Source organism: Carassius gibelio, chromosome A19, assembly GCF_023724105.1.
Source record: "Carassius gibelio isolate Cgi1373 ecotype wild population from Czech Republic chromosome A19, carGib1.2-hapl.c, whole genome shotgun sequence".
NCBI lineage: Eukaryota > Metazoa > Chordata > Actinopteri > Cypriniformes > Cyprinidae > Carassius > Carassius gibelio.
Window position 1 is genome coordinate 26,667,647 of NC_068389.1, and position 25,000 is coordinate 26,692,646.

Consider the following 25,000-nt stretch of genomic DNA (forward strand, 5'->3'; position numbering starts at 1 on the left):
GTTAGTTTTTTTGTATATATAATATATATGTATATATATGTGTATATATATATAGATTGTTACATTTTTAGTAAAAATTTTTGTCATTGGTTATATGCACTTTTTTATAATTATTAATTACCTTTTTAATTTTAAAGCTTTTGTAATTTTGTTATTTGCTTTTGTGGTTTTTCAGTTATTTATAAACATTTATTTGCATTTTTACATTATTTTTCTTTTTTTCTATTTTCATTGTAATTTTACTTATTTTTATACTATGTGCTTTTGCTATTATAGTTAGTTTTTTTGTTTATTGGTATTAATTAATATTGCATTTTTTGTATATTTTCTTTTAATTTTTTATTTATGTGCTTTTGGCATTTTTTGTTTTTTTTATTATAAGTATTAATATTTCACTTTTTAATTTTGTTTATACTGTTTTCTTTTTAATTTGTCATTTTCATTAGTTTTAAAATTATTTATAAATATTTATCAGCATACTTTTTATTTTAATTGTAAAAAAAAATCTTAATTTTGTTATGTGCATTTGTCTTTTTTGTTAGTTTTTATTATTTACATTTTATTTCTATTCATTTGTATTAATTTTTACTTTAGTATGATTATATAATTTAAAGTATATAATATATAAAAGTATAGAATTGTAGTTATTCTTATCTTGTAAGCTGATGGTGTCAGTGTGTTCCCGGACTGAGACCCCTGCAGACAGATGCTCAGTAAAACAGAGGGGTTGTCCTCTGACCCTGAGGGTCACCCGTAAACAAGCGTGTGCACGTGGGCGGGACAGAGGCGTTAAATTGGCCCATCCTCCACCGCCTCGCTCAGCTGTGATGTTGTTCAAGAACCCAATCTAACATTAATCTGTGCTCTTCTAGAGTTTCAGCATCAGTGTTAGAAGAGAAACCAGGTTGAGTCATCTGTCACTGACCACATCCAGCTCACATCTCATCCTTTTAATAACTATAAAGTTTGTTTTCACAGCATAAGGGGTTTATTAAAGGGAAAGTTCAGCCAAAACATTAAATATCCCGTCATTATTTACTCATCTTTCTGTCGTGTCTTTAGCTGGAGCAAAAAAAGGAAACTTCTTGATGAGCTGCTGTTTACTATACAAGGATATTTATTTGATTAAAAATACAGTAAAATTGTGAAATATTATTACTATTTAAAATAAATATTTTCTATGTTAATATATATTAAAATGTAATTTATTTCTGTGACGCACTGCTGTATTTTCAGCACCATTCCTCCAGTCTACAGTGTCACATGATCTACAGAAATCAGAATAATATGCTAATTTGCTGCTTAAGAGGATCAAAACTACAATATAATATCTGAAGACTTATAAAGATTATAGTGCACAAGTCATATTTTTACGATATGGTAATTTTAAAAAACATTTTAGCTCGGCAGCCTCCATTTCACGATTCATTGATTTTCATCTAAACGTCTTCATGTTTAATGGTTTTGAAATGACATTATGGCATAAAATGACAACAATAATCATTTAAGACAAATTAGGAGAAACCATAATTTATATATTTATAACTATATAATTGTTGTTTTTTCTTTATTATTGTTATTGTTGTTGCTGTTCTTTCTTTCTTTATTTTATTATTCTATTTTAAATCATTTTTCTTTTAATTTTAAATCAGCTTTTGTCTGATGTACGTCTTTAGGATTAATATTATTAATGATCAACTAGGTTTAATAATTAATTTTTGTACTGTCAGTGATTTTACGTGTAATAAGAGAACATTTCCTCATTGTTATCAACGCTCCCTGTTATGATTTTACTGTAGCATAAAGCATTTATTGTGTTTGCCTAGAAAACCATCACTGTTACTATTGCTCATTCTTCAGAACATGAAAAAATCCAGTGTATTTATAATTCACGAATCTCTAACATCTAATCTGCTAAATGCGACTTTAAGGCATGAAGATATTAAGATATTATAAACATTAACATCATGATTTTCTGTAAAGCTGCATTGGAACAGTGTCATTTTAGTAGCACTGAGATACTATATAAGTTTTTATTTATATATATATATATATGTATATGTATATGTATATGTGTATATCGTTAAATAAAAACGAGAAACGTTTTCTTAGCAATTGACTGAAATAAGTGACATTTTCTGAAATGGTTTCAGTTTTATGTTTGGTGAAAAGCGCTGTACAAATAAACTGGATATGTCTTGACCTAAAACCCTCTCTGCTGGTGTTTGTAATCAGTGTGTGAAGTGTGACGCTGGCTTTCTCTCTGTGTTTCAGGCCAAAACGCTGAGGAAACAGATCCAACAGACGTTTAAACAGTTCGCCAACCTGAACGACGAGCAGAGCATAATGAAGTTCTTTGAGATCCTGGCACCCGTCTACAGATTCGACAAAGAGTGCTTCCGATGTGCTCTGGGGGTAAGTTGGGTCACCGCTGCTGTGGGGAGTCACTGGACTTTACTGCCCCCTGGTGGTCAAGTATGTTTACTGACACTTAGGGTTCAGAGTGAAGGATCACATGACCAAGAATATGATTTACTGGTCATTAATACTGCATACTATGTTACTATTCAAATGTTCAGTAAGATTACCCTTTGAAGGAAATAAATAGTTTCATTCAGCAGTGATGCATTAAATCTATCAAAAGTGACATTAAAAATAATCCTATTTCAAATAAATGCTGTTCAAAGTTTCCTGAAAATTTAAATCAGTCACGTTTTCCATAATAATATGAAGCAGCACGACTGTTTTCAGCATTTGATTATAATCAGAAATGTTCCTTGAGCAGTAAAGCATCATATCAGACTGATTTCTGAAGATCATGTGACACTGAAGCCTGGAGGAATGATGCTGAAAATACAGCTGCACATCACAGAAATAAATTACAGTTTAACATAAATTCGAATAGAAAATAGTTATTTGAAATTGTAATAATATTTAAAAATTTAATGTTTTTATTGTATTTTTAATAGTGAGCGGAAGAGACTTCTCATGAATCCAAGCTATAGTATACATTATATATTATATCATGGTTTGTTTGGCATATTTTCATTTTGGTGTTATAATAAAAGCAATATTTCTAGTTCAAATTAGAGAGCCTTTTTAAAAAAATAAGCATCTTTTGACCATGCAACGATTTATTGTTTTATGCTTAACTCTTAATTCAGTGTTTTTAAATGCTCTTGTATCTTAAATCCTCTCTCTCTGTCCGTCTCAGTCGAGTTGGGTCATACAAGTGGATCTCGCTATCGGTCCAGAGGAGGGAATCAGTTACCTGACAGACAAGGGATCCACGGTAACACATGCTTACATCACCGGACATCACCTTAATCCCAGTTGTTTTGTTCAGTTGCTTGGTTCTATTTATGAGTAGCTCCGCCCACAGTGAAATCTCATTGGTCCAAAATCCTAACTGAAACTAAACTAAAAGAGTTCTTGTTTGCTGATTGGCTCATTTTTGAAGTTTGAAGGAGAAATGTCTTAGTTTTAAAGCTTATCTGTGCCATTAGTCTCTCTGTGGTGTGATGGATGATTAATGGGTCTCTGTTTTCTTCCAGCCGACACATCTGGCCAACTTCACCCAGGTGCAGAGCATCCATTACTCCTGCGTGGAGGAGAAGGAGAGGAAGGGCGTCTTACAGCTGGACGTGGCAGGAGCCCCAGAGGTACATCACACTGCAGTTTAAAGATCATGATCAGCCGTGCTTCTCTGAAAAAAAAAAACCGCTGGAGTTTCAGCTCAGAAGTTAATGAAATGCAGATGATGTTGTGATTGTAGGATCTAGTGTTTAGTTCAAGATGTGTGACTCAGGAGGGTGTAAATCCAGCTCAACCCTGCGCTGACGGCGATATAATTTCAGTCCATCACTGTTATTTTGGGTTTTGGCGTCTTTGTCTGTACTTTGTCAGTCTTTTTTTTTTGTCTTTCTTGATTGTCTGTCTTTTAGGCGCCATTTTTACCCGGATTTAGACGCTGTGGAGGATTCGCTAGACTTAAACTATTGCTGTTTTACTCACTGAAACTAAAATGTTTTTGGTCATTTGAAATGTAGGTGAAATAAAACACAATATAAATACTAGATTAAAAAAAAAAATTTAGAAACTGAAAAAAAAAAAAGTTGAAGTTGAAAAAATTTACATTTTATGAATAAATGGAATAATAAATTGTATTATTTATTATAAAGTGATATTATAACTACTAATAGAAATTACCAAACTAATCAACTTGGCAATAACATTAAAATTAAAATAAAAAATATAGATATAAAAAAAAAAAAGAAATGTTGCTTTGTCAACTGAACTGGGTATAAAAAAGAAATTAAGTACTAAAATTACTAAAGCAGAAATTAAAATAAATGAAAGCTAAAAAGAAGTACAAAAACTAATAAAATAACAAAGCACATAACAAAATTACACAACAAAATATAACCAAGTCTTGTGTGTTTATAATTATTTTATTTCATCACATTTAATCTAGACAGCATAATGACAGCTGGAGTCAAAGGAAGCAGTGTTGTGGGCGTGTTTAAGGGCATTTGTGGGTGTGTCTTATTCAGCTGTAGGTGTGTTTAAATACATTTGTTTGTGTCTTATTCAGGTGTGGACGTTGTAGGCATTTAAGGACATTTGTGGGTGTGTCTTCAGTTGTAGGCGTTTAAGGGCATTTGTGGGTGTGTCTTCAGTTGTAGGCGTTTAAGGGCATTTGTGGGTGTGTCTTCAGTTGTAGGCGTTTAAGGACATTTGTGGGTGTGTCTTCAATTGTAGGCTTGTTTAAGGGCATTTGTGGGTGTGTCTGCAGTTGTAGCCGTTTAAGGACATTTGTGGGTGTGTCTTCAGTTGTAGGCGTTTAAGGGCATTTGTGGGTGTGTCTTCAGTTGTAGGTGTTTAAGGACATTCGTGGGTGTGTCTTCAGTTGTAGGCGTTTAAGGACATTCGTGGGTGTGTCTTCAGTTGTAGGCTTGTTTAAGGACATTTGTGGGTGTGTCTTCAGTTGTAGGCGTTTAAGGGCATTTGTGGGTGTGTCTTCAGTTGTAGGCGTTTAAGGACATTCGTGGGTGTGTCTTCAGCTGTAGGCGTTTAAGGACATTTGTGGGTGTGTCTTCAGTTGTAGGCGTTTAAGGACATTCGTGGGTGTGTCTTCAGCTGTAGGCGTTTAAGGGCATTTGTGGGTGTGTCTTCAGTTGTAGGCGTTTAAGGACATTTGTGGGTGTGTCTTCAGTTGTAGGCGTTTAAGGGCATTTGTGGGTGTGTCTTCAGCTGTAGGCGTTTAAGGGCATTTGTGGGTGTCTTATTCAGTTGAGGGTATGTTTGAGGACATTAGTGAGTGTGTCTTCTTCAGGTGTGGACGTTGTAGGCATTTAAGGACATTTGTGGGTGTGTCTTCAGTTGTAGGCATTTAAGGGCATTTGTGGGTGTGTCTTCAGTTGTAGGCGTTTAAGGGCATTTGTGGGTGTGTCTTCAGTTGTAGGCGTTTAAGGACATTTGTGGGTGTGTCTTCAATTGTAGGCTTGTTTAAGGGAATTTGTGGGTGTGTCTGCAGTTGTAGCCGTTTAAGGACATTTGTGGGTGTGTCTTCAGTTGTAGGCGTTTAAGGGCATTTGTGGGTGTGTCTTCAGTTGTAGGCGTTTAAGGGCATTCGTGGGTGTGTCTTCAGTTGTAGGCGTTTAAGGACATTCGTGGGTGTGTCTTCAGTTGTAGGCTTGTTTAAGGACATTTGTGGGTGTGTCTTCAGTTGTAGGCGTTTAAGGGCATTTGTGGGTGTGTCTTCAGTTGTAGGCGTTTAAGGACATTCGTGGGTGTGTCTTCAGCTGTAGGCGTTTAAGGACATTTGTGGGTGTGTCTTTAGTTGTAGGCTTGTTTAAGGACATTTGTGGGTGTGTCTTCAGTTGTAGGCGTTTAAGGACACTCGTGGGTGTGTCTTCAGCTGTAGGCGTTTAAGGGCATTTGTGGGTGTGTCTTCAGTTGTAGGTGTTTAAGGGCATTTGTGGGTGTGTCTTCAGCTGTAGGCGTTTAAGGGCATTTGTGGGTGTCTTATTCAGTTGAGGGTATGTTTGAGGACATTAGTGAGTGTGTCTTCTTCAGTTGTGGGCATGTTTTTGTTCAGTGCAGCTGCTCTGTGTTGTATTCTGAGGTCATGATGAGGCTGCTGTTGCTGATAATGGCTCATTGTGAGTCTGGTTTCTTTCTCGTAGCCTCTCACGATCAGCACGCCGTCCTTCGCCATCGCTGAGAACATGGCCGACCTCATCGATGGATACTGTCGCCTGCTCAACGCCGTCAGCCAGTCCTTCATCGTCAGGCCTCAGAAAGGTACGTCTGCCTCACACTGCTGCATTGTGGGATGTTCGGAGCACAGAGGCAGTGAAACTGCGGAAATAACTTGAATGGGACACATTGAGTGGAGAATCTCAGCACGAAGCAGCACAGCTGTTTGCCTCAGCCAGACTCAAATAAAAAGACATGTATATTGAAAATAAGTCCACTTGTAGTAAAGTATAAAATGCAGTTCTGGGTTTGTTCTTCTGCTTGATTCATGAGCTGGTGCTGTGTGTTTTTCTGTCCTACAGAGGGGGAAAGAGCTCTTCCATCCATTCCAAAGTAAGACTTAAATTCACTTCACTGGTGTTCATGTCCTGTTTAATAAATTATATATATATATATATATATATATATATATATATATATATATATATATATATATATATATATACATTTTATATATAACATTTTAATATCATTTTGATTGTAAAGTAAGCAATAGCATGCATATTTGCACCTTGAATCAAAAAAACACTGGCATTCAAAAGTGCTCATGTTCACAAGAGTCAGTGGATACATTTCTCTTGTGTGCATGAAAACATAATTTTTTTATTTGTTAATGAAATCATTTCTCCACAGACTTGCTAACAATGAGAAACGTCTGGAGGGGATCCGGGCAGGAGTTCGTGCCATCTCAGTTTCAGGTGAGACACGTCTGACATCAGGTTTATTGAGGATCTGTCAGCTCTGCAAAGCAGTTTACATCAAACTCTGATGCCAAGACCTTTGTTCAGCAGAAGTCTGAATGACTTTCATCATTTCCAGTGTCAGCTCACTTATGAAAGTTACAGCAGCAACATGCTGCATGATTTACATCTGAAGTTTAATACTTAGTGTTCAAGGTTTTTTTCAGTCCAGAGTATGACCAATAGAGTAACACTGCTAGTGATATTAAAGCTTAACCCTTTACAATCCAATCATATAGATCCTTATAAATAAAATTGGTCTCACTCTAAAATATTACATTCAAATGCATTGCGAATGCGATTTCACAAAGTCTCTAAAATTTGTCTATTTGATGTCTTCAAGATGTTGGGCTGGTTTCTGCGACATCTGCACACATTTAGATGTATTTCAGATGTTTGATGCTCATGAATGTGTCTTCTGTTTAAAAGCTGTTTACACTGGAGACTTTCAGCATAAGCTATAATCTAAAACCCTTTCTGAAGACTGTGCATATTTAAATGGAGTCATTTTCATTCTTCTCAATGCAAAGATGCTTCATTTTTGATGGTATTGCACTCATCTCAAGATGTGTTTGTACTGATTTGCATCCGATTTGCATAATTCTTTAAGTGAGTCAAGTGCTAAAATAACGCAAACTGCAGATGCCGTCAGAGGATCAGTGTTGTTGTGAATTGAGCTGATAGTGAAAGATCGCTGAAATGTTGTGTCACGGATCTGGAAGATAAATATGTTTATTGCGTCTCCATTCCTCCTGCCATATTCTCTTGCTTTGCTTCACTCTCTTTCTCTCTCCATCTGTCGTTCTTCACTGAAGACTCAGTGGTTCAGACGCCCACCAAAGCTGCTAAAGCTCGACGCTTTCTCCTTCCGTTTGTCCTCTGTTCCCATGATTCTCCTCCTAAGGGTACATGCTGTTCCTGTGTGTGTGTGTGTGTGTGTGTGTGTGGTTCAACACTAACCCTCACCTGCTCTCCACCCTAAACACATGTTCTGTTTCCCATAGATTCACAGTGCTCAGCAAATCAGTCTCATTTATTTTCATTGAGCTGGAAGTGTAGATGTAATTTTGAATTATGTAAAAAATTTTACCCCCTTGACAATCAAATCACATTCCTTTTATGATTTTGTAAAAAAAAAAAAAAAATTTGTAAAATGAGTTATAATATTTATAATGAATGTTATAATATTTATATTTATATATAATTTATATAAAATTGTTTTGCTTATTTTTGCTTTTTACATTTTTTAATTCAATTAAACATCTGCAAATGATATTATATTTGCACTAACAAAAAGTTTTTTTGTTTGATTTGCTTAATTTGATTTATGAAATTATTTATGACAATATAAACAAATTCCTAGCAACTTCTCATCACTGCAATTAAAAATATATATATTTATGAGTAGTTGTCGACCGATATGTGTTTTTTGAAAGCCGATATCTTGGAAAGCAGGGGGCAGATAGCCGAAATAAAGCAGATATGATTTTATTAAATTAATAATAATAATAATAATAATAATAATAATAATAAACAATATTTCGGATGATATTTGCCAATTTTTATAATATATATATTTAAAAAATGGCAAAAATCAGCCGATATATCGGTCAACCTCGATTTATGAGAAATTGTATTTTGCATAAACAAAAACTATTTTAGGATTTTCTTAATTTGCTTTACAATATAATAATAAATTGTTTTAATTGTTATATATATATATATATATATATATATATATATATATATATATATATATATATATATATATATATATATATATATATATATATAAATTAGTGCTGTCAAATGATTAATCATGATTAATTGCATCCAAAATAAGAGTTTTTGTTTACATAATATGTGTGTGTTCTGTGTATAAGTATTATGTAAATATAAATACAAAAACATGCATGTATATATTTAAGAAAAATATCTTATATATTACATTTATAGAATATTATTATTATTTGAATGTATTAAAAATGGCATTGTTTAAAATAATATTTGAATATGTAATATATTAAAATTGTGTAATATAACAATATATATTAAAATCAAATATATCAAAAATATTTTACATTATAGGACAGCCAATTTTCTTTATGCAAATTATTCTTTCTATTGATTTAGTGATTAAATACTTTTGACACTTTTTGTGAGACTCATGCAATTTTAATTACTTTTTTTTTTTTTGCTTATTACATTAGATGTATAATCCTGCCTCCAAATAAGATCAGAGATTTTTCCATGCGAATCAGTAAGAGAATGAAGAATCCAGGCAGATGTGTGTCCACGTCCCAATTGAATCTCATCCCACACATTCCTGCTGCACGTCTAACTCAATATAACCCACACTAATGACTCCCAGAACAGCATGAACAAAACACTTTTACTGCAGGAGCTGCTCACACACACCAATTAACCACCTCAAATTCACGACAAATGTGTGTTTTCATGTCTGCTGATGAATTAACCTTTCTCCCCTCCTCTCTTCTCCTCTCCGTTCTTTGCATGGACCTGCAGAAGACCTAAGTGGAGATGGTAATGTCTGACTTGCAATCTTCATTTCTTTCCTCAGACTAACTCTCTGCTCTGTGTGCATTTGGGAAGTTACTGGAATCTAGTCAATCTTGCGTAGATTGTAGTTTAGTTGTAAATATGAGTCTTCTTCACTTTAAGTGCACTTGAATTCTCTTTTGCTCCCTGAATTCCTCTCAGAGCACTTTAAAGATGCAGTTATTTAGAAAATCGAGTGACCTCTCCCAAAAAAAAAAAAAAAAAATGAAATGCTGGACTTAATCTGTTTTGCATGAAGACGAAAGAGTCACTTCCTTCCTCTCGTCTTTCTCAAGCTTGACCACAGAGCTGCTCTCTGATTGGCCGGTCAGACAGACACTCAGATGGAGTTCAGAGAGTTTAAAAAAGAGAAGTGCACTTGAGTGTGTGTGTGTGTGTGTGTGTTGGCTGGTTGTCTGGCTCTAGTTTGTGTAGTGGAAGGCTCTGCGTGTTTGGGGTGGTGCAGTGACCGAGTGGGCGTTGTTTTGGCCGGTTTGTGTGAGAGACTGACCGCTGCCGCTTCTGTCTCCCTGCAGAAACAGACGACTACGCAGAGATCATAGATGAGGAGGACACCTACACCATGCCCTCCAGTAAGTACCCTCACTCGTGCGTGTAAGTGTGTGTAACTGCTGTCTTCCGGGATCCAGATGTTTCTGTCCAAATCCGTTCGGTTTTCCGAGCCAAATCCTGACCTTTTTTTTTTCCTGTCTGGCTCGTTTGGTTTGTTGATGTGGCGGCAAATGAAATTTAAAGTATCCAGCTCTGACATTCCAGAATATTCTCTCTGGAAACTCAGTTTGTGTTGTGCTATAGAAGCTTAGATTCATCATAAATTAAAGCAGGTCATATTTGGGCGTAATTCAGATGCAGAGGGATATATACAGTATATATATATATATATTTTAAAGCATGCATGCACGTGTTTGGATTGTACTCAATCTGACATATTTGTTTCAAGGATCCATAAAGTATTAATCATCTGTAAAAATGGCCATTTTCTTTCATGGTTTGGATTTCAATGTGAATTAGCTTTATATAGTCTGTGATGTGTCCTGATGTAGTGAGTGTGTGTGAGTCAGCGACTGCTCTCTAACATTCACGAGTGTGTGACTTTACAAACAATCACAGGATTCTGAACACAGTCCGACTCAATGTGTGTGTTATAAGACAAAAAAAATCATCATTTACTCCCCATCGTGTCATTTCTTGGCCTGCATGCTTTTCTAACGTGCAGCACAAAAGCTGATGTTTAGCAGAATGTTCCTGCTGCTCTTTTCCATTCAATTAAATCAGATGGTTTCCCAGCTAACAGAAAATGCTCTTAGAACATTCTGGCAAGTTTCTGAACAAAAGTTATGAACAAATGTTCTTTAAGTTATCTGGTCTTTAATAATGTTCTCAAAACAATAGCACAAAAGCAGTTTTCATGCATTGCTCATGGAACTTTTTTACTGAAACGTTTTGGTTGGGCATCCGTCTGACATTTTTAAATGTGGCTACTTTTAGAATGTTCAGAAAGCATTCAAATGTAACATTCTGATAAAGAACAAAAAAATTCATGCACTTAATTAAAAGTCTTCTAAAGCCAAACATTTACATTAACTTTTTTTGTGATCACATAACGCTACCATCTGCCTTCAGATGACCATAAATGTACTGCATGAGTCATATATATACTATTTGTATTGCTCTTTTGCTCCTTTACTGCAAAAAGTGACTTTCTTTATAATTTTTTTTGTCTTGTTTTATTTTCAGTACAAATATCTAAACATTCTTAAATAAAGATACATTTAAATGAGATGCAAAATGACATCAAATAAGTTATGTTTTGGAGAAATGTATCAATATTCAGTGATGTTTCTGATTAAAATAAAAAAAAGATATCTGCAAGTTGGGTACAAAAATAAACTTGATTTCCTATTAAATTGCTTTTTTTTCATAATTTCTTAGTTGCTTTCTTTATATGTAAATTAACTGAAAAATGCTTTTTTTGTCTTTTATGCTTTTAAATGCTTTTCAAATCAGGATTTGATTTTTGTCATTTTGTTAACGGCAGTTTCAGGTCGCTGAGATAGTTTTTTTTTAATTTATTGCTCATTGTACAGGGCATTTTAATAATCTGCTGAATGCAGAGGTTTTCTAGCAGCTCTGTGGGGATTGTTTGACATGTCTGTCATTGATAAGTGTGTACAGCTCTCCACATCTCATCCCACTGTTTCTCTCCCTCTCATCCTGAGCTTTAATTCTGATCTAAAAGCCCAATCTCTGACTTTTCTCTTTAACAACCAGCCGAATGCTATGGATTAGACGCAGGTAACGCCATCCCTCTGTTTGTGTGTTTCTCTCTTTCTTTTCTGTTTCTCTGTCTCTGTCTCAGTTTTGCTGTGTGCTTGTGTTAGAAGCAGGTTCGTCCTCATATCACAGACTAATGCAGGTTTCATAAAGTCATTTTTATGCATTTCATGGGAATCTAACCCTTGACTTGACATTATTAGTGCTACGATCTAACTTACAGAAGCTATGAGATAAATAAAAAAGTATTGTGTGTCACACAGCATCTTTAAGGCATTATATTATTATCAAGCAACTTTGTATTATTATTGCGTATCATTTATTTTATACCAACTTGTAATATCATTATTAATAATATCTCATTGATGTTAAATACTTTGTATAACTGAAAACCTGCAGAAGTCACTGATATGTAGCCAAACAATATATTATTATTTTTGTTTTGCTCATTTATATTTTCCAAATAATCTGTTTGTTTGTTTGTTTGCATTTTTTTTTTTTGAGGTTTTAAAAGTTTTTTTACGTTGATATTCAGCATTAAATCAAATAAATAAATAAACATTTACAAATTAATTGTGCATTTATTATTTTACGTTTTTTAGTTTGCAGTATCGTGATTTTACAGAACATTTAGGACTTTATTGAAGACTTATCTCAGTACAGGTTATGTACATAAGTCAGAGTGGACTTCATATTTATTATGACAAATGAAAATGATTCTGGCATATGTGTGCAGTTTGTTCCTCTCAGTTTTTTAGGTTTCTCATAGCCAGTTTTTCATCATCTAGTGACTGTCCTTCTGTCCATCGTCTTCATTCATGGCCAATTAAATATGGCGTCCACCCTGACTGAGCTCGTCTGTTCATGACCTCAGTGTTTCTAAACTTGCAACTGGCGACTATCAAGCGATAAGATAAATGGCTGAGCTCTGCGTTCAGTAAACGTTTGTTGATCTCGCGTGCAGCATGCGGCTCTTCTGAACTTATGTGATGTTTAGTTTGTAGTTTGTGGATTCCTCTGTTTGCTGAGCTTCAGGTGTGTGACGGTTGGCTTCTTGTGTTTTGTAACTGTAGCTCAGGACTATGAGATCCAGCGGGACAGAATCGAGTTGGGACGGTGTATCGGCGAGGGTCAGTTTGGTGATGTCCACCAAGGGGTTTACATCAGTCCGGTAAACAACAGATTCATCATCCACACAGTCCACAGACATATGAATGAAACAAAGACTGTTTATTCGTCACGAATAAAGTGTGCCAGCTGGTGGCCCTTTTAGATTTTTTGTAAAAAAAAAAAAAATCAATTCATATCAGAATCCCATGTTACAAAAGTATTATTTAGCATACAGTAGTTAGATTAGATCTGACTGCATTCATTAAGCTTAACCTTAAAACCCTATTATAAATGTTTTTGGGAAAATAATCAAGATGTTGAGGTTAAGAAGTATAATTTAAAATACATATTTTATATAATTTTATGTAACAGCATTTTTTATACTTTTGGTCATTTTAAACATTGGGTCCTAAATTAGTTCTCTATTGATCCAGCAAATATTTTTCTTACATTTATGGAAAATATTCTTAGAAAAAAATTATAATAATAATTGTATATACCGGTAATATAGAAGTTTATATAATATTGATTATTTGTTAATACATTCTAACATTTGGTCCCAAACTAGCTCTCTATTAATCAAGCAAATATTTTTGTTACATTTATTAAAATTATGTGTGTGTGTGTATTTTATATAGCAAAGAATAAATATTTTTCTTACATTTATGGAATACAGTTTATATGGAATATCCATTTTTTTATAATACATATGTTTATATAATATCTAAGTTTACTGCTGAGTGAGGTCTTAATTCAGGCTAAATCTTTTTTTCTTCCAAATAAGTCTATTTTAATTCATTTTAGCAATTAAATGTTGTTGTCGTTTAAATTTGTATATATGTTTTATGCTATTATGTTACAGATAAGCAGGTTATAAACTGTATTTATGATATACAAAATGTTTTAATAAGTGTTATAATATGTATAATAACTTTTCAAGATGTTCCATATGTATTTTATGACCGATTCCCTACTGCTCTTTACTAAGCTGCTCAAACCAACTAAAACGTCTCTGTTTGTGAACACACTGATTTGCTACTATGTACTTTTAATTTGTCGTCTTCCAGGATTGATTCACATAGTTTTTGAGTTGCGTGTGTTTGACGTGAAGCATGTGCTCTACCTGACAGGAGAATCCATCATTATCAGTGGCCATCAAGACGTGTAAGAACTGCACTTCAGACAGCGTGCGTGAGAAGTTTCTGCAGGAAGCTCGTGAGTATCAAGAGTACACACTAGTGACCTACAGTACATCACCACAGAATCCGTCTGAGCTCATGCAAATCTGCTGTGGGAAGTTTCCTTTGTTTCATCTGACTCCTGATAGCCCGATTACATTAAAAATGTTATTTTATTTATTTATTTTTAAGTTGAATATGAGGAAGTCTCTACTACCACATTAACACACATTTACAGAGAAGTCAGAATCCCACAACACCAGACGTATTTTGCAAAAGTGTGGTGAAGTGAGAATATTGTGTTCAGCTTGTGTGATTTTACGTTTGACAGTGACAATGCGGCAGTTTGACCATCCACACATTGTGAAGTTGATTGGAATAATCACTGAAAATCCCGTCTGGATCATCATGGAGCTGTGCACGCTTGGAGAGGTCAGACAGAGTTTTAACCCCATAGCTGTCACCCCCCCCCCCCTTCTTTTTGAACATAGACTTGGAAGTGCACTATCCGAATTTAAATTGTTATTACTCTTTTAAATACAGACCTAAGGTTGGACTCTTTAAAAAAAAAAGAAAAAAAAAAAAAAAAATCTGCATATTATTGTAAAAATGGAACCATCTAAAAAAGTTTTTAAAAATTATAGAAGTCAAAATTTACTGTAAAAAATAAAGTTTAATGTTTGTTTTCATAACAGTTTTACTCTAAGACTGCCATACAATTAAGCCTTTTGTCGCTCCAAATTTGAAGTTGATCTTACAAAAATTGAGATTCCTGTGAGATTTAGCTTGGGGTGTTATACCACAAACAGCCACTGGGTGACACCCAAACTCCATTGAGATTTATTATTTAATCATTTTTCTGTCAGAAATGTCTATATTTCTCTGTCAATATCACAAAATAACCTCAAATGTGGAATTTTGATACTCAGACCTTTCCAATGATGTGTATTTTGTCAAAATTATAAAAAGTTTTGATTTTAAAATACCGTAATAAGTTTTGTAACATGACACTTGACACCTACCACTTAAGATATTTAAGTACGACTTCCACGGTAAAGCAATGTCCTGGTTTCAAAATGCTTTTCACAGAATGAATTTTTGACTTTTTTTTAAGCTTTCAAATGATATCAAGGCAATAAAATATTTAATGGCTTTGGCCGCGCCAGTGCTTTTTATGTTATACTCACTATAAAATCATCTGAAAAATCTCCATTGAGAACTGTTTGATTCCTTTTTAGCTGAGGTCATTCTTGCAAATAAGGAAGTACAACCTCGATCTGTCGGCGCTGATTCTGTTCTCCTACCAGCTGAGCACAGCGCTGGCGTACCTGGAGGTCAAACGCTTCGTGCACAGGTGACTGAAGTTTGGAGATCTCCACAAGCTCAAATCAGGCTTTCATCTGTTTTCTGAGGTGAATGTGTGCTTTGCGCAGGGACATCGCTGCCAGGAACGTGTTGGTGTCTTCCATGGATTGTGTGAAACTTGGTGATTTCGGTCTTTCCAGATACATGGAGGACAGTTCCTATTATAAAGGTATATCACACTGCACTTCTGTTTGCGGTTTAACAAGCAATCCACTAAAATACAACATCATTTAATTCATATGCATGTGCGAGTCTCATTATAGCACTTCTTGGATTTTAGAGGCTGATTAAAGCTGCTGGGAAATGTTGTAATGAATGCAGAAATGTTAGCCCTGGCGTCCTCTGCTGGATAGTGAAGGTGTGTTTGGTTTGGTGATAGTGTGTGAACAGCGGTGTGTGTTTTCCAGCTTCTAAAGGGAAACTGCCGATCAAATGGATGGCTCCTGAATCCATAAACTTCCGTCGGTTTACCTCGGCCAGCGACGTCTGGATGTTTGGTGAGTGCATAACCTTTTTTACTCTGAGAAACTGGAGGATGAATGTTTCATGTTACGAGATTCTTACAGTGTGAATCCATCAACATACACCATCAACGCCATCTTTCTGTGCTTTAATACTATTTCAGTTTTATTGGAAACACATTTAGAGTGATGTATTATTATTATTATTATTATTATTATTATTATTGAGTATTATTTTGTTGAATTTTACAGTTTAATAATAAAATATGAAACCTTTTTAGATTTTTATTTTAGAAAAGTTTTGTTTATTTATTTATTAAAAGAAAGGGGACAGTGTGCATTAAAAAAAATTTACATTTGTGAATGCAAGTGTACCCAAATGAGCCCAAAGGCTAGTTTTCATTGGTAGTTCCTTTGCCTGAAGTTATTAGGCCAAAAAAACTAGAGGAAGAAAAAAAAAAGTAACAAAATAGAAAAAACAATAGCAACTACATACAAACAAAAATTAAACAACAAATTCTACAAATGGACAATAAAGAAATAAGGAAATATGTATGGGAAATTAAGCTTATTAAGATATATAAATAACATTAATGTTTACATATAAATCCTGCAACCGTCTTAAGATGTCATCATCACACACACATAATATATATATATATATATATATATATATATATATATAGATATATATATATATATATATATATATATATATATATATGCAACGTCTTGATCAGGCGAGCTTCCTCACGTTCAGGTAAAAGTTTAATTGAAACATTGCAAATAAAATAAAATATATTTTTTGGGGGGTAGTGTTTTCTTTATAAATAGAAACATTTAATATTTATATATAAAATATTTAATTTTATTATTGGAATATTATAATAGACTTTTTTTCTACACACCTATGAATGATTCGGGTGTGTGAGGCACAATACTTCCATTGAAAAAACATTTCGGGCATCTTTTGCCTTTATTTAGAATGAGATTAGACAGGAAATCAGCTCTGGTAAAAAAAGATAATATAATAATAATAATTATTTGTTTTTATATTATATAATATAACCAATATTTCATATATTGTTCTGTAATGATTTATTTATTGTATTTTTTTTATTGAGTAACCTTTCGATTTCTCAAAGACCCAGCGCAGCACTGAAGTCCTGTGTGTATCTGTGATCACTGAGGCAGGTTTCTCCTCTCTCTCAGGTGTGTGTATGTGGGAGATCCTCATGTTCGGCATCAAGCCCTTCCAGGGTGTGAAGAATAATGACGTGATCGGGCGGATAGAGAACGGCGAGAGGTTAGCGATGCCCCTGAACTGCCCTCCGACCCTCTACAGCCTGATGACCAAATGCTGGGCGTACGACCCCAGCAAACGGCCGCGCTTCACCGAGCTCAAGACACAGCTCAGGTCAGAAAACAGCATCTCAGTGCTCTGCTTCTGACACTAGAGGTCTCCGTTTAGCTTCAGGGATGACACCAACTCTTTTGGTTGAACCTTTTATCCTTCACTGCCCTGCTTCATATTAGCTGAACAAAATCCAAAACGTGTTTCTTACTAGTTTTGTGCTGTTAACTCAAAAAATAGTGTTTTGTTTTTTACTGTAGCATGTCACACAAGAACAGCTTTTCCCTTCAGGACACATTCAGTCTGAACGAGACATGACATCTCAGGACTCAACATCTGTAAAAAAACATTTTTTATCTGAAAATAGCACGTATGCACATTCACAGTTCTGCCTATTGAGTTTTAACTATTTATTGTATTACCATATTTTTATTTATTGTCTGTTCTCTTATTTTTTTGTGTTTTATTTCACTTTATATTCTTAAATTCGAATTATGTCTGTCCTGGAAGCTCCTGACACCAAGACAAATTCCTTGACAATGATTCTTTGACATTAAATGGAGTATATGAACATATTTTACCACTTCTATTGTTGATAATAAGTTAAATCACATATTTTGAATGCTACATATTTTGAACTTTTGACACTCGAGTGATTTTGTTATTTCGATAAGTGCCTTATAGCTGATACATATATCTAAATTGATCTTATTTTATGAAAAACTGTATTTGCTGGAACATTTTTTTGATAACTCCGCATCATCAATGAGGTAATATTAGCAATTATTTTTGCAAAACAATTATTTTTAAATGCTGAAATGCACCATTAAATTGTTAATAAACAGCCTTGCATCTAGCAAAAATATAAAGATATATATATAATTTTTTTTTTTTTTTTTTGCTAGATGCAAGGCTGTTTATTAACAACTTAATGGTGCATTTCAGCACTTTAAATGTTGGCTATACAGTTGCATTTTTACTAGGTCTGTGTGCCATTGATAAAGAAAAGAAATAGACTTAAATGGCTTGTGATACACATGTAAAGCATTAATTACACACCTAATGTGCATCATTTGCTTTTCTTTTTCTTTTAGCTCTAGCTTCAAAAAACAAAAACAAAAAAAGAAAATCAGAAGCCCAGACATGTGTTTGTCAGATGCACATGGCATGGACTCATTCTGGCTGTGTCTGTCTCTGCAGCACTATCCTGGACGAGGAGAAGGCCCAGCAGGAGGAGCGTTTCCGTATGGAGATGAGGAGACAGGTCACCGTGTCCTGGGACGCTGGGAACTCAGACGAAGCGCCTCCTAAGGTCAGATCTCCATCCACATCAGATGTGAAGGATGGCAAACAGCTGTTTTGTGTATCAGACCATGTGTTTGGAAAGACCTCTGGCCCTGATCAGGTCTGGATGGAGTGTATGTGTACGTGTTTAGTCTGTTTCAATCAGTGTTTTTGGTTTTCTCTCCACAGCCCAGTAGACCGGGTTACCCGAGTCCTCGATCCAGTGATGGCTATTTCCCAAGTCCACAACACTCCGGTCAGCACAATCATTATCAGGTAACTTCACTAGCACACAAACACACAAATAATACATCAGAATATAAATGCACACCTATATGTTGAGATGCAGTGAAGCTTGTTTATTCATTTATTTAGTGAACCAACTTTTTAGCCATCAGCGTTTCTCAAGGTATAATGCATATATAATGTTTATTAATGCAGTATAATGTGGACCTTATGTATTTATACAGATTTCTGTATTTTCCAGCCTGATAACCTGAAGTTGAAGATGCGAACATGTTTTTATGTTTGTCATTAGATTTGTTTAGTTGAAATCTTTTGGCAAAAAAGAGGAGATTTAAGGTCTCCGAGAAGTTTTCCACTTCAGTATTTTCTCTATAGTTTTAATGTTTGAAAGCAGAGAAATCAAGCAGCCGCTCATATAAGTATTGTAATTTTAATTATTATGCCTATTATTATTATTATTTTAGCATAATATATATATATATATATATATATTTTTTTTTTTTTTATTTTTTTTTTTTTACAGTCCAATAGTATTATTATTAATAGTAATATATTCTTATCGATTGGTTTATATAATTTGAATATAATTAAAACAGAAATAATTTTTGTAATTATTTAAATAATAATAATTACTGTATTAGTTTATGTTTTGTTGTTTTAGAGTATTATAGTATTATTGAAATAGCAATATTACTTAATTTTTTATTTTATTGTTAATTTATAATTAATAAATATTTTTATTGAAATAATAATAAATTTGAAATATATTTATTAGTAATGATAATGATCATAATAAAACTGTATAATCTTACCATATGGACAAACTGATTGCTGTAGCCAAACAATGAATCTCCCAAACTATCTGGACATAAAACATTTATCAGATCAGTCACAGTTGACGAAGCACACACTTGTGTCTGATTTACTGCAGTGTTCAGTTCAATCATCTGCTCTGAGTCTCTCGGAGCGTCTCTGACAGCAGGCATTTCCTGTGAGCTCTTTAAAGATGCTGCTATTGTTGAGTCCAGATGCATTCCTTCAGCTCACACACACACACACACACACACTCACACACACCGCTGCTCTTATCGCCGCTCTGTCTTTATGCCTTAAAAGGCTTTTGTGCTCAAAGTGCCTGTTATTTTTGTATCGGGGTGTTTGTTAGACATTATGAGAGGAAGAGCAAGGGGTCCGAGACGCTCCGGGGGTCTTAAAGTTGAACTGAAATCACTTTCACAACACATTTTAGTTACACAATGCAACATTTATGAGCATAAAAGGAATTAGGGAAGGATCAAATACAATGGTACAGTATTGAATGGTATATAATATTGCTAATAGTAATTTTAAAAAGCTGAAATAAAATTTAACATTAACTGAAGAACTAACTAAAATAATTTATGTTGTGTGCATGTATTAAAATGTGTAAAAATGTTGAAAAGAAATTAAAACTAAATTTAAATATGTTAAATATAATAAAAAAAATGGTAAAAGAACATACAATTATGAAATGAAAGTTGAAAATATAAAAGCTAATTCAATGCTGAAATAAATAATAGATGGAAAAATACTAGCTGAAATAAGTTTAAATAATTACTAAAAGCAGTAACTGCAAATTTAAAAAGAAACTGAAATTGAAAAAAAAGAAAACTTAAAATATAAAAATGTAATGAAAATGAAATAAGTTCTAAGTACTAAAATTGCTTTTTTAATTAAACCAAAATGAAAATTAAAACTTAAAATATAATAATAAAAGCTAAATCAACGTTGAAATATAATAAAATATAAATATTAGATAAAACATTGAAATAAGTTTAAGTTCTGAAAGTAAGTATAAAAATGTATTGGAAATAAAAAATAACATTCAAATAAAATAAATTAAACAAATACAAATATAAATATACAAATAAAGCTAATAAAAATAATAAAAGTGCCTAACAACATTAATTAAAATTAAACTAAGTTTAAAATGCGAACTGAAAAATATAAAAACATTAAGAAAAACTGTGTCTTGAAATAATAAATAAATAATACTGATTGCCACAGTATAGTTTATTGAATTTTGAAGACTTTCACTGTTTTATTTGTTTATTTATTTATTTATTTTTACAGCTTTTACCGGGGTATTTTGGAGCATGTTCTAAATGATTGAAATCATTGAAATCCATGTCTTGTCCTTTTGTCAAGGGGTCTGGATATCCTGGCGCACACCTGCCCGGTTCGGGATTCCCGCCGCAAGCCTCCGTCCTCGACCCGCATGAAACATGGAACCATCACAGACAGGAAGTGCCAGTGTGGTCCCCAAACATGGAGGTGAGTGAAGAGACCGGGACGCCTGTGAGTGACTGAGCGGAGGAACGCTGTTATAACTGCTGCTGCGTGTGTGTGTGTGTGTGTGTGTGTCAGGATGGGGGCGCTCTGGGGCGGAGTCACCTGATGGAGGAGACACTCATCAAGCAGCAGCAGCAGATGGAGGAGGACCAGAGATGGCTCCAGCAGGAGGAGAGCTTCCTGGTACTCACACAACAGAAGCCAACAATCATTTAAACTAAAACCTTTCAAATAAAGTTACAAAAAAATACATATTTAATTATAAAATAAACCTTAATAAAATATTACAGATATACAAATATTAAAATAGTATAAATTATTTTTAGTAATATATGTGAAAACATTGAAATGTTCAAATTAATTCAAATTAGTTTATTCTTAAAAAGTCATGGAAGTTTCTAGAGTAAAAAGAAGAAATAAAGTATTAAATAAATTATTAAATACGTTTTATAAATATTTATTTGATATATTAAATATATTTATGAAAAATAGCATTAAATATTAATAAAATATAACAGATATACAAATATTAAATCTTTCTAAATATTTTTATTATTATTATTATTATTATTAATTAGTAGTAGTAGTAATATTATATGTGAAAACCTCGTAATTGATTTTCAAACCTGGATTAAAGATTAAATTAAATATCAAATTAATATAATCTTAAAAAGTCATGGAAATGTCAAAGTAAAGTTTTAATTTCATTCTTGACATTTCCATGACTTTATATATATATATATATATATATATATATATATATATATATATAGTGTGTTTGTGTGTATATTTAAATACGTATATAACAGTATTTCTAGAATATTATATAATTGTGTATTATGCAGTTTATAATAATAATTATAATTTGTATTTAACTTATATTTTTTATAGAATATCTAATAAATATTTATAATAAAAAATGCAATAACATTATTATATATATATTCTTTAAAGAATAATACAAAAATTCAAATAAATGTGAAAATGACTATTAAAAATGAGTTTCTGATGAAATGAGTTGTTTGGCTTGTTGGTTTCTCCGAGTGTGTTTGCGGTCACATCTGACTCTGTCGTCGTTGTTGTTGTTGCTCGGAGGAAGAAAGGGAATAAAACGAAGAAGAAGTCCTGATCTCCCAGATTCAGTCCTGAAAACAAAGCTGTAAATCTGTGAGCACTTCCAAACTCTTTTATCGGTCACGTTCATCTCTGCCAAACCCCTCCTGAGTTTCTCAAGCTGTTTATTTCCAGATGATATTTTAGGCCTCATATTTATAGTAATGTGGGAATGCTGGTGAGATGTTGCTCAGAACAGTTTCCTGTGAGCCGAGAGAGAGGTGTTTAATTGACACTTAAAATGATGTTGTCTGTAGATTTGAGGATTGTTGTCAGGTCAGATTGGGGAAAGTTGTGCGGCCGCTGAGGGGCGTTTGGTTTGGCAGTGAAGGCTGCTGGGAATCGGTGGAAAGTGTGTGGTTTGAGCCGTTCTGAGAAGTGTAAGCTTCTGCTTCCTCTGATTGATGAAAACAAATACTCCTCTCAAAAGAAAAGAATCAGATTGAGTCTGATTCTGGAGTGAACACTGATAGCAATTTGACTAAATCTATAAAAAAATAAACAAAAAAAATATATATAATATATATTATTTATTCTATAAACAAAAATGGAACACATTCAAATATAATTATTTCTACTGAATATTCAATGAATAAATGGTTTATATATTAACGGGTTGTTGCATAGTTCAGTAATTACGTTTATTTATTTAGTTATTTTAGAACCATTGAGGTAATTTTATATTAATATTTTGAATTAGTTTTTATTTTAATAAAAAAAAATATTCATATATATATATATATATATATATATATATATATATTTATTTATTTATTTATATTTTTCAGTTTTAGTTTGTTATTTTAGTACATCAAGTACTAGAACTAAACTAAATGAAAATTAGAAATGCTTTTACATTCTAGAAATGCTTGTTTTGAGTTGCTTGGATTAACATCATCTGTCAAAATAAATTCAATAGACTCTAGAGCTTTTGCATAAAGGTTTGCATTAAAAAAAGTCTTATTATACAACAGTCTGCAAAAGAAAGTAAGATGCAAGAAGCAAAAAATGTGACTGCTATCACTCACGCTTCATTCATTGCACTGGAAATGGAAAGTCAAATCGAGCGCAGTGCATTGTGGGATACAGTGTTCCATGCAGTTTGATTCTTGGCAAATTCAGACATTCATCTGGGTTTTCCATGCATAAAAATGTGCATACTTCACATTAGTGTATTATTGTTGCTGTTGGAGCAGCCTGTGTTGTGTGAGTGAGATCAGTGTTTATCAGAGCTCAGCAGCACATACCAGGAGCTTTTCTGCTTGTGTAAAACCAGTGGGAGGAAAGGGAAGCGTGGGATGTGAAAGAGAGGACAGACCGACAGGAAAAGACATGTGAGGGAGTCTGAGAGAGGAAAACCAGGCACAGAGAGAGAGAGAGAGCTGTGAGTTTCTGCAGACAGACTCACATCTCTCATGGAAACACACACAACTGGCTCTTTCCTCGCCGCGGCGCGCTCACGATCCCTCGGACGCTCCGCTCACAGGATGCATCTCTTCAAGTTCTGCTTCGGAAAGACGGTAACTGGACTTCCATAGAGAGGGATGATCTGGGGTTGGGAAGTTATTTTTGTAGAGGCTTTGTTGAGCAAGAAGTTTGTCACTCCTTCATTGTGGTCTGAGACATCTTGCGATCTGTCAGATGAGAAAGTAGACTTGCCAGGGGAGTTTAAAATTGGGAAATTAATGCAAATTAATATCATTTTTAAAAGTCATTCAAATTGTTAGAGTGAAAATGCAAAAAAAAAAAAAAAGAAAAAAAAAAGCTATTAATTAAAAATTGCTGGTAATAAAATAAATATTAAATTGTTTATTATTATTGTTATTATTAAAAAATATATAATTAATATAATCTTCAAAGGTCACTAAAAATTCTGTGAAAAATATTTACATTTTCAAAAATGTTTTAAATATTTATAAAATTACAGATATTTAAATATTAAAAAAATGTATTATTATTTTTCTGTGTTTGGATATATATGCATATTTGTATTTTATGTGTGAAAAACTTTTTAACATTTTTAAATTGTGATTTCCAAGCTTTGAAAATAAATTCATGCAAATTAATATAGTCTTTAAAAAAAGTTTCAATATTTTTCTAGATTTTTTAATCATATATCATATTATAATAAACATGCAATAACTTTGTTATACACATCTATTACTAATAATAAACAATAATTTGGCAAAATCTAAAATCACTATTAAATATAGCAATAGTAATAAATATAGCTTTTCTAACTTGAAAAAACATTGAAAAGTTTCAGTTTTGTTGTTTTTGATGTGATTGTGCTTTTAATCCAGTCATGTGATGAGTGACTGATGACTGATTTATTAATTAATGCATATGTTTGAGTAATGGTTGTGTCTGTGTTCAGAAGCCGGAGTCGAGGAACTCGAGGGGCAGCATCGACCGCGAGGACAGCGCTCTCCAGGCCCCGGTGAGCCACTTCCCATGATTCCCTGCTTGTTTTTGTTTCTTCCCCGAGGGAGATTTACAGTGCCACAGCGAGGACACAATCTGCTTCTCACTTCCTGTCAGAGTCGCAGCCAGTAACACAGATCGTACGCCAAACAGATGAGAAACAGCCTCAGACTCCATCAGAAGGAATCCATTGAGCAGAGAGCTGAGACCCTGAGAGGAGAAAGGGTTAATTAAAGGGGCTTCGTGGGGGTTTCATGGGGTTGACACATAATGAACTAA

At 33.6% G+C, this 25,000-nt stretch overlaps 2 protein-coding genes across 24 annotated transcripts in view; one reads left to right on the plus strand and one right to left on the minus strand.

The window, feature by feature from the left end:
• The window catches only part of LOC127935318 (60S acidic ribosomal protein P1-like), a 568,794-nt gene that overhangs the window by 532,615 nt on the left and 11,179 nt on the right, over positions 1 to 25,000 (minus strand). Inside the window, exon 5 of one of the 10 annotated variants that reach the window (XM_052533090.1) lies at positions 873 to 883. The exons of the other annotated variants lie outside the window; for them this stretch is intronic. The gene's annotated coding sequence lies outside the window, so the exon portion shown is untranslated. Of the gene's footprint in view, positions 1 to 872; positions 884 to 25,000 lie in introns of those variants that run through there. 10 annotated transcript variants of the gene reach the window in all.
• The window catches only part of LOC127935309 (focal adhesion kinase 1-like), an 85,897-nt gene that overhangs the window by 53,325 nt on the left and 7,572 nt on the right, over positions 1 to 25,000 (plus strand). For 7 of the 14 annotated variants that reach the window (XM_052533054.1, XM_052533067.1, XM_052533066.1 and 4 more), the window contains 22 exons: positions 2,275 to 2,415; positions 3,215 to 3,292; positions 3,555 to 3,662; positions 6,189 to 6,306; positions 6,564 to 6,594; positions 6,895 to 6,959; positions 7,817 to 7,906; positions 9,528 to 9,545; positions 10,097 to 10,153; positions 11,853 to 11,876; positions 12,929 to 13,026; positions 14,096 to 14,180; positions 14,475 to 14,575; positions 15,382 to 15,497; positions 15,577 to 15,677; positions 15,916 to 16,005; positions 17,182 to 17,386; positions 18,524 to 18,635; positions 18,797 to 18,883; positions 21,041 to 21,166; positions 21,260 to 21,367; positions 24,675 to 24,737. In XM_052533054.1, the coding sequence (XP_052389014.1) occupies positions 2,275 to 2,415; positions 3,215 to 3,292; positions 3,555 to 3,662; positions 6,189 to 6,306; positions 6,564 to 6,594; positions 6,895 to 6,959; positions 7,817 to 7,906; positions 9,528 to 9,545; positions 10,097 to 10,153; positions 11,853 to 11,876; positions 12,929 to 13,026; positions 14,096 to 14,180; positions 14,475 to 14,575; positions 15,382 to 15,497; positions 15,577 to 15,677; positions 15,916 to 16,005; positions 17,182 to 17,386; positions 18,524 to 18,635; positions 18,797 to 18,883; positions 21,041 to 21,166; positions 21,260 to 21,367; positions 24,675 to 24,737 (2,022 nt within the window). The remainder of the gene's footprint in view (positions 1 to 2,274; positions 2,416 to 3,214; positions 3,293 to 3,554; positions 3,663 to 6,188; positions 6,307 to 6,563; positions 6,595 to 6,894; positions 6,960 to 7,816; positions 7,907 to 9,527; positions 9,546 to 10,096; positions 10,154 to 11,852; positions 11,877 to 12,928; positions 13,027 to 14,095; positions 14,181 to 14,474; positions 14,576 to 15,381; positions 15,498 to 15,576; positions 15,678 to 15,915; positions 16,006 to 17,181; positions 17,387 to 18,523; positions 18,636 to 18,796; positions 18,884 to 21,040; positions 21,167 to 21,259; positions 21,368 to 24,674; positions 24,738 to 25,000) is intronic. The other 7 variants (XM_052533055.1, XM_052533064.1, XM_052533060.1 and 4 more) reach the window with 5 other exon arrangements.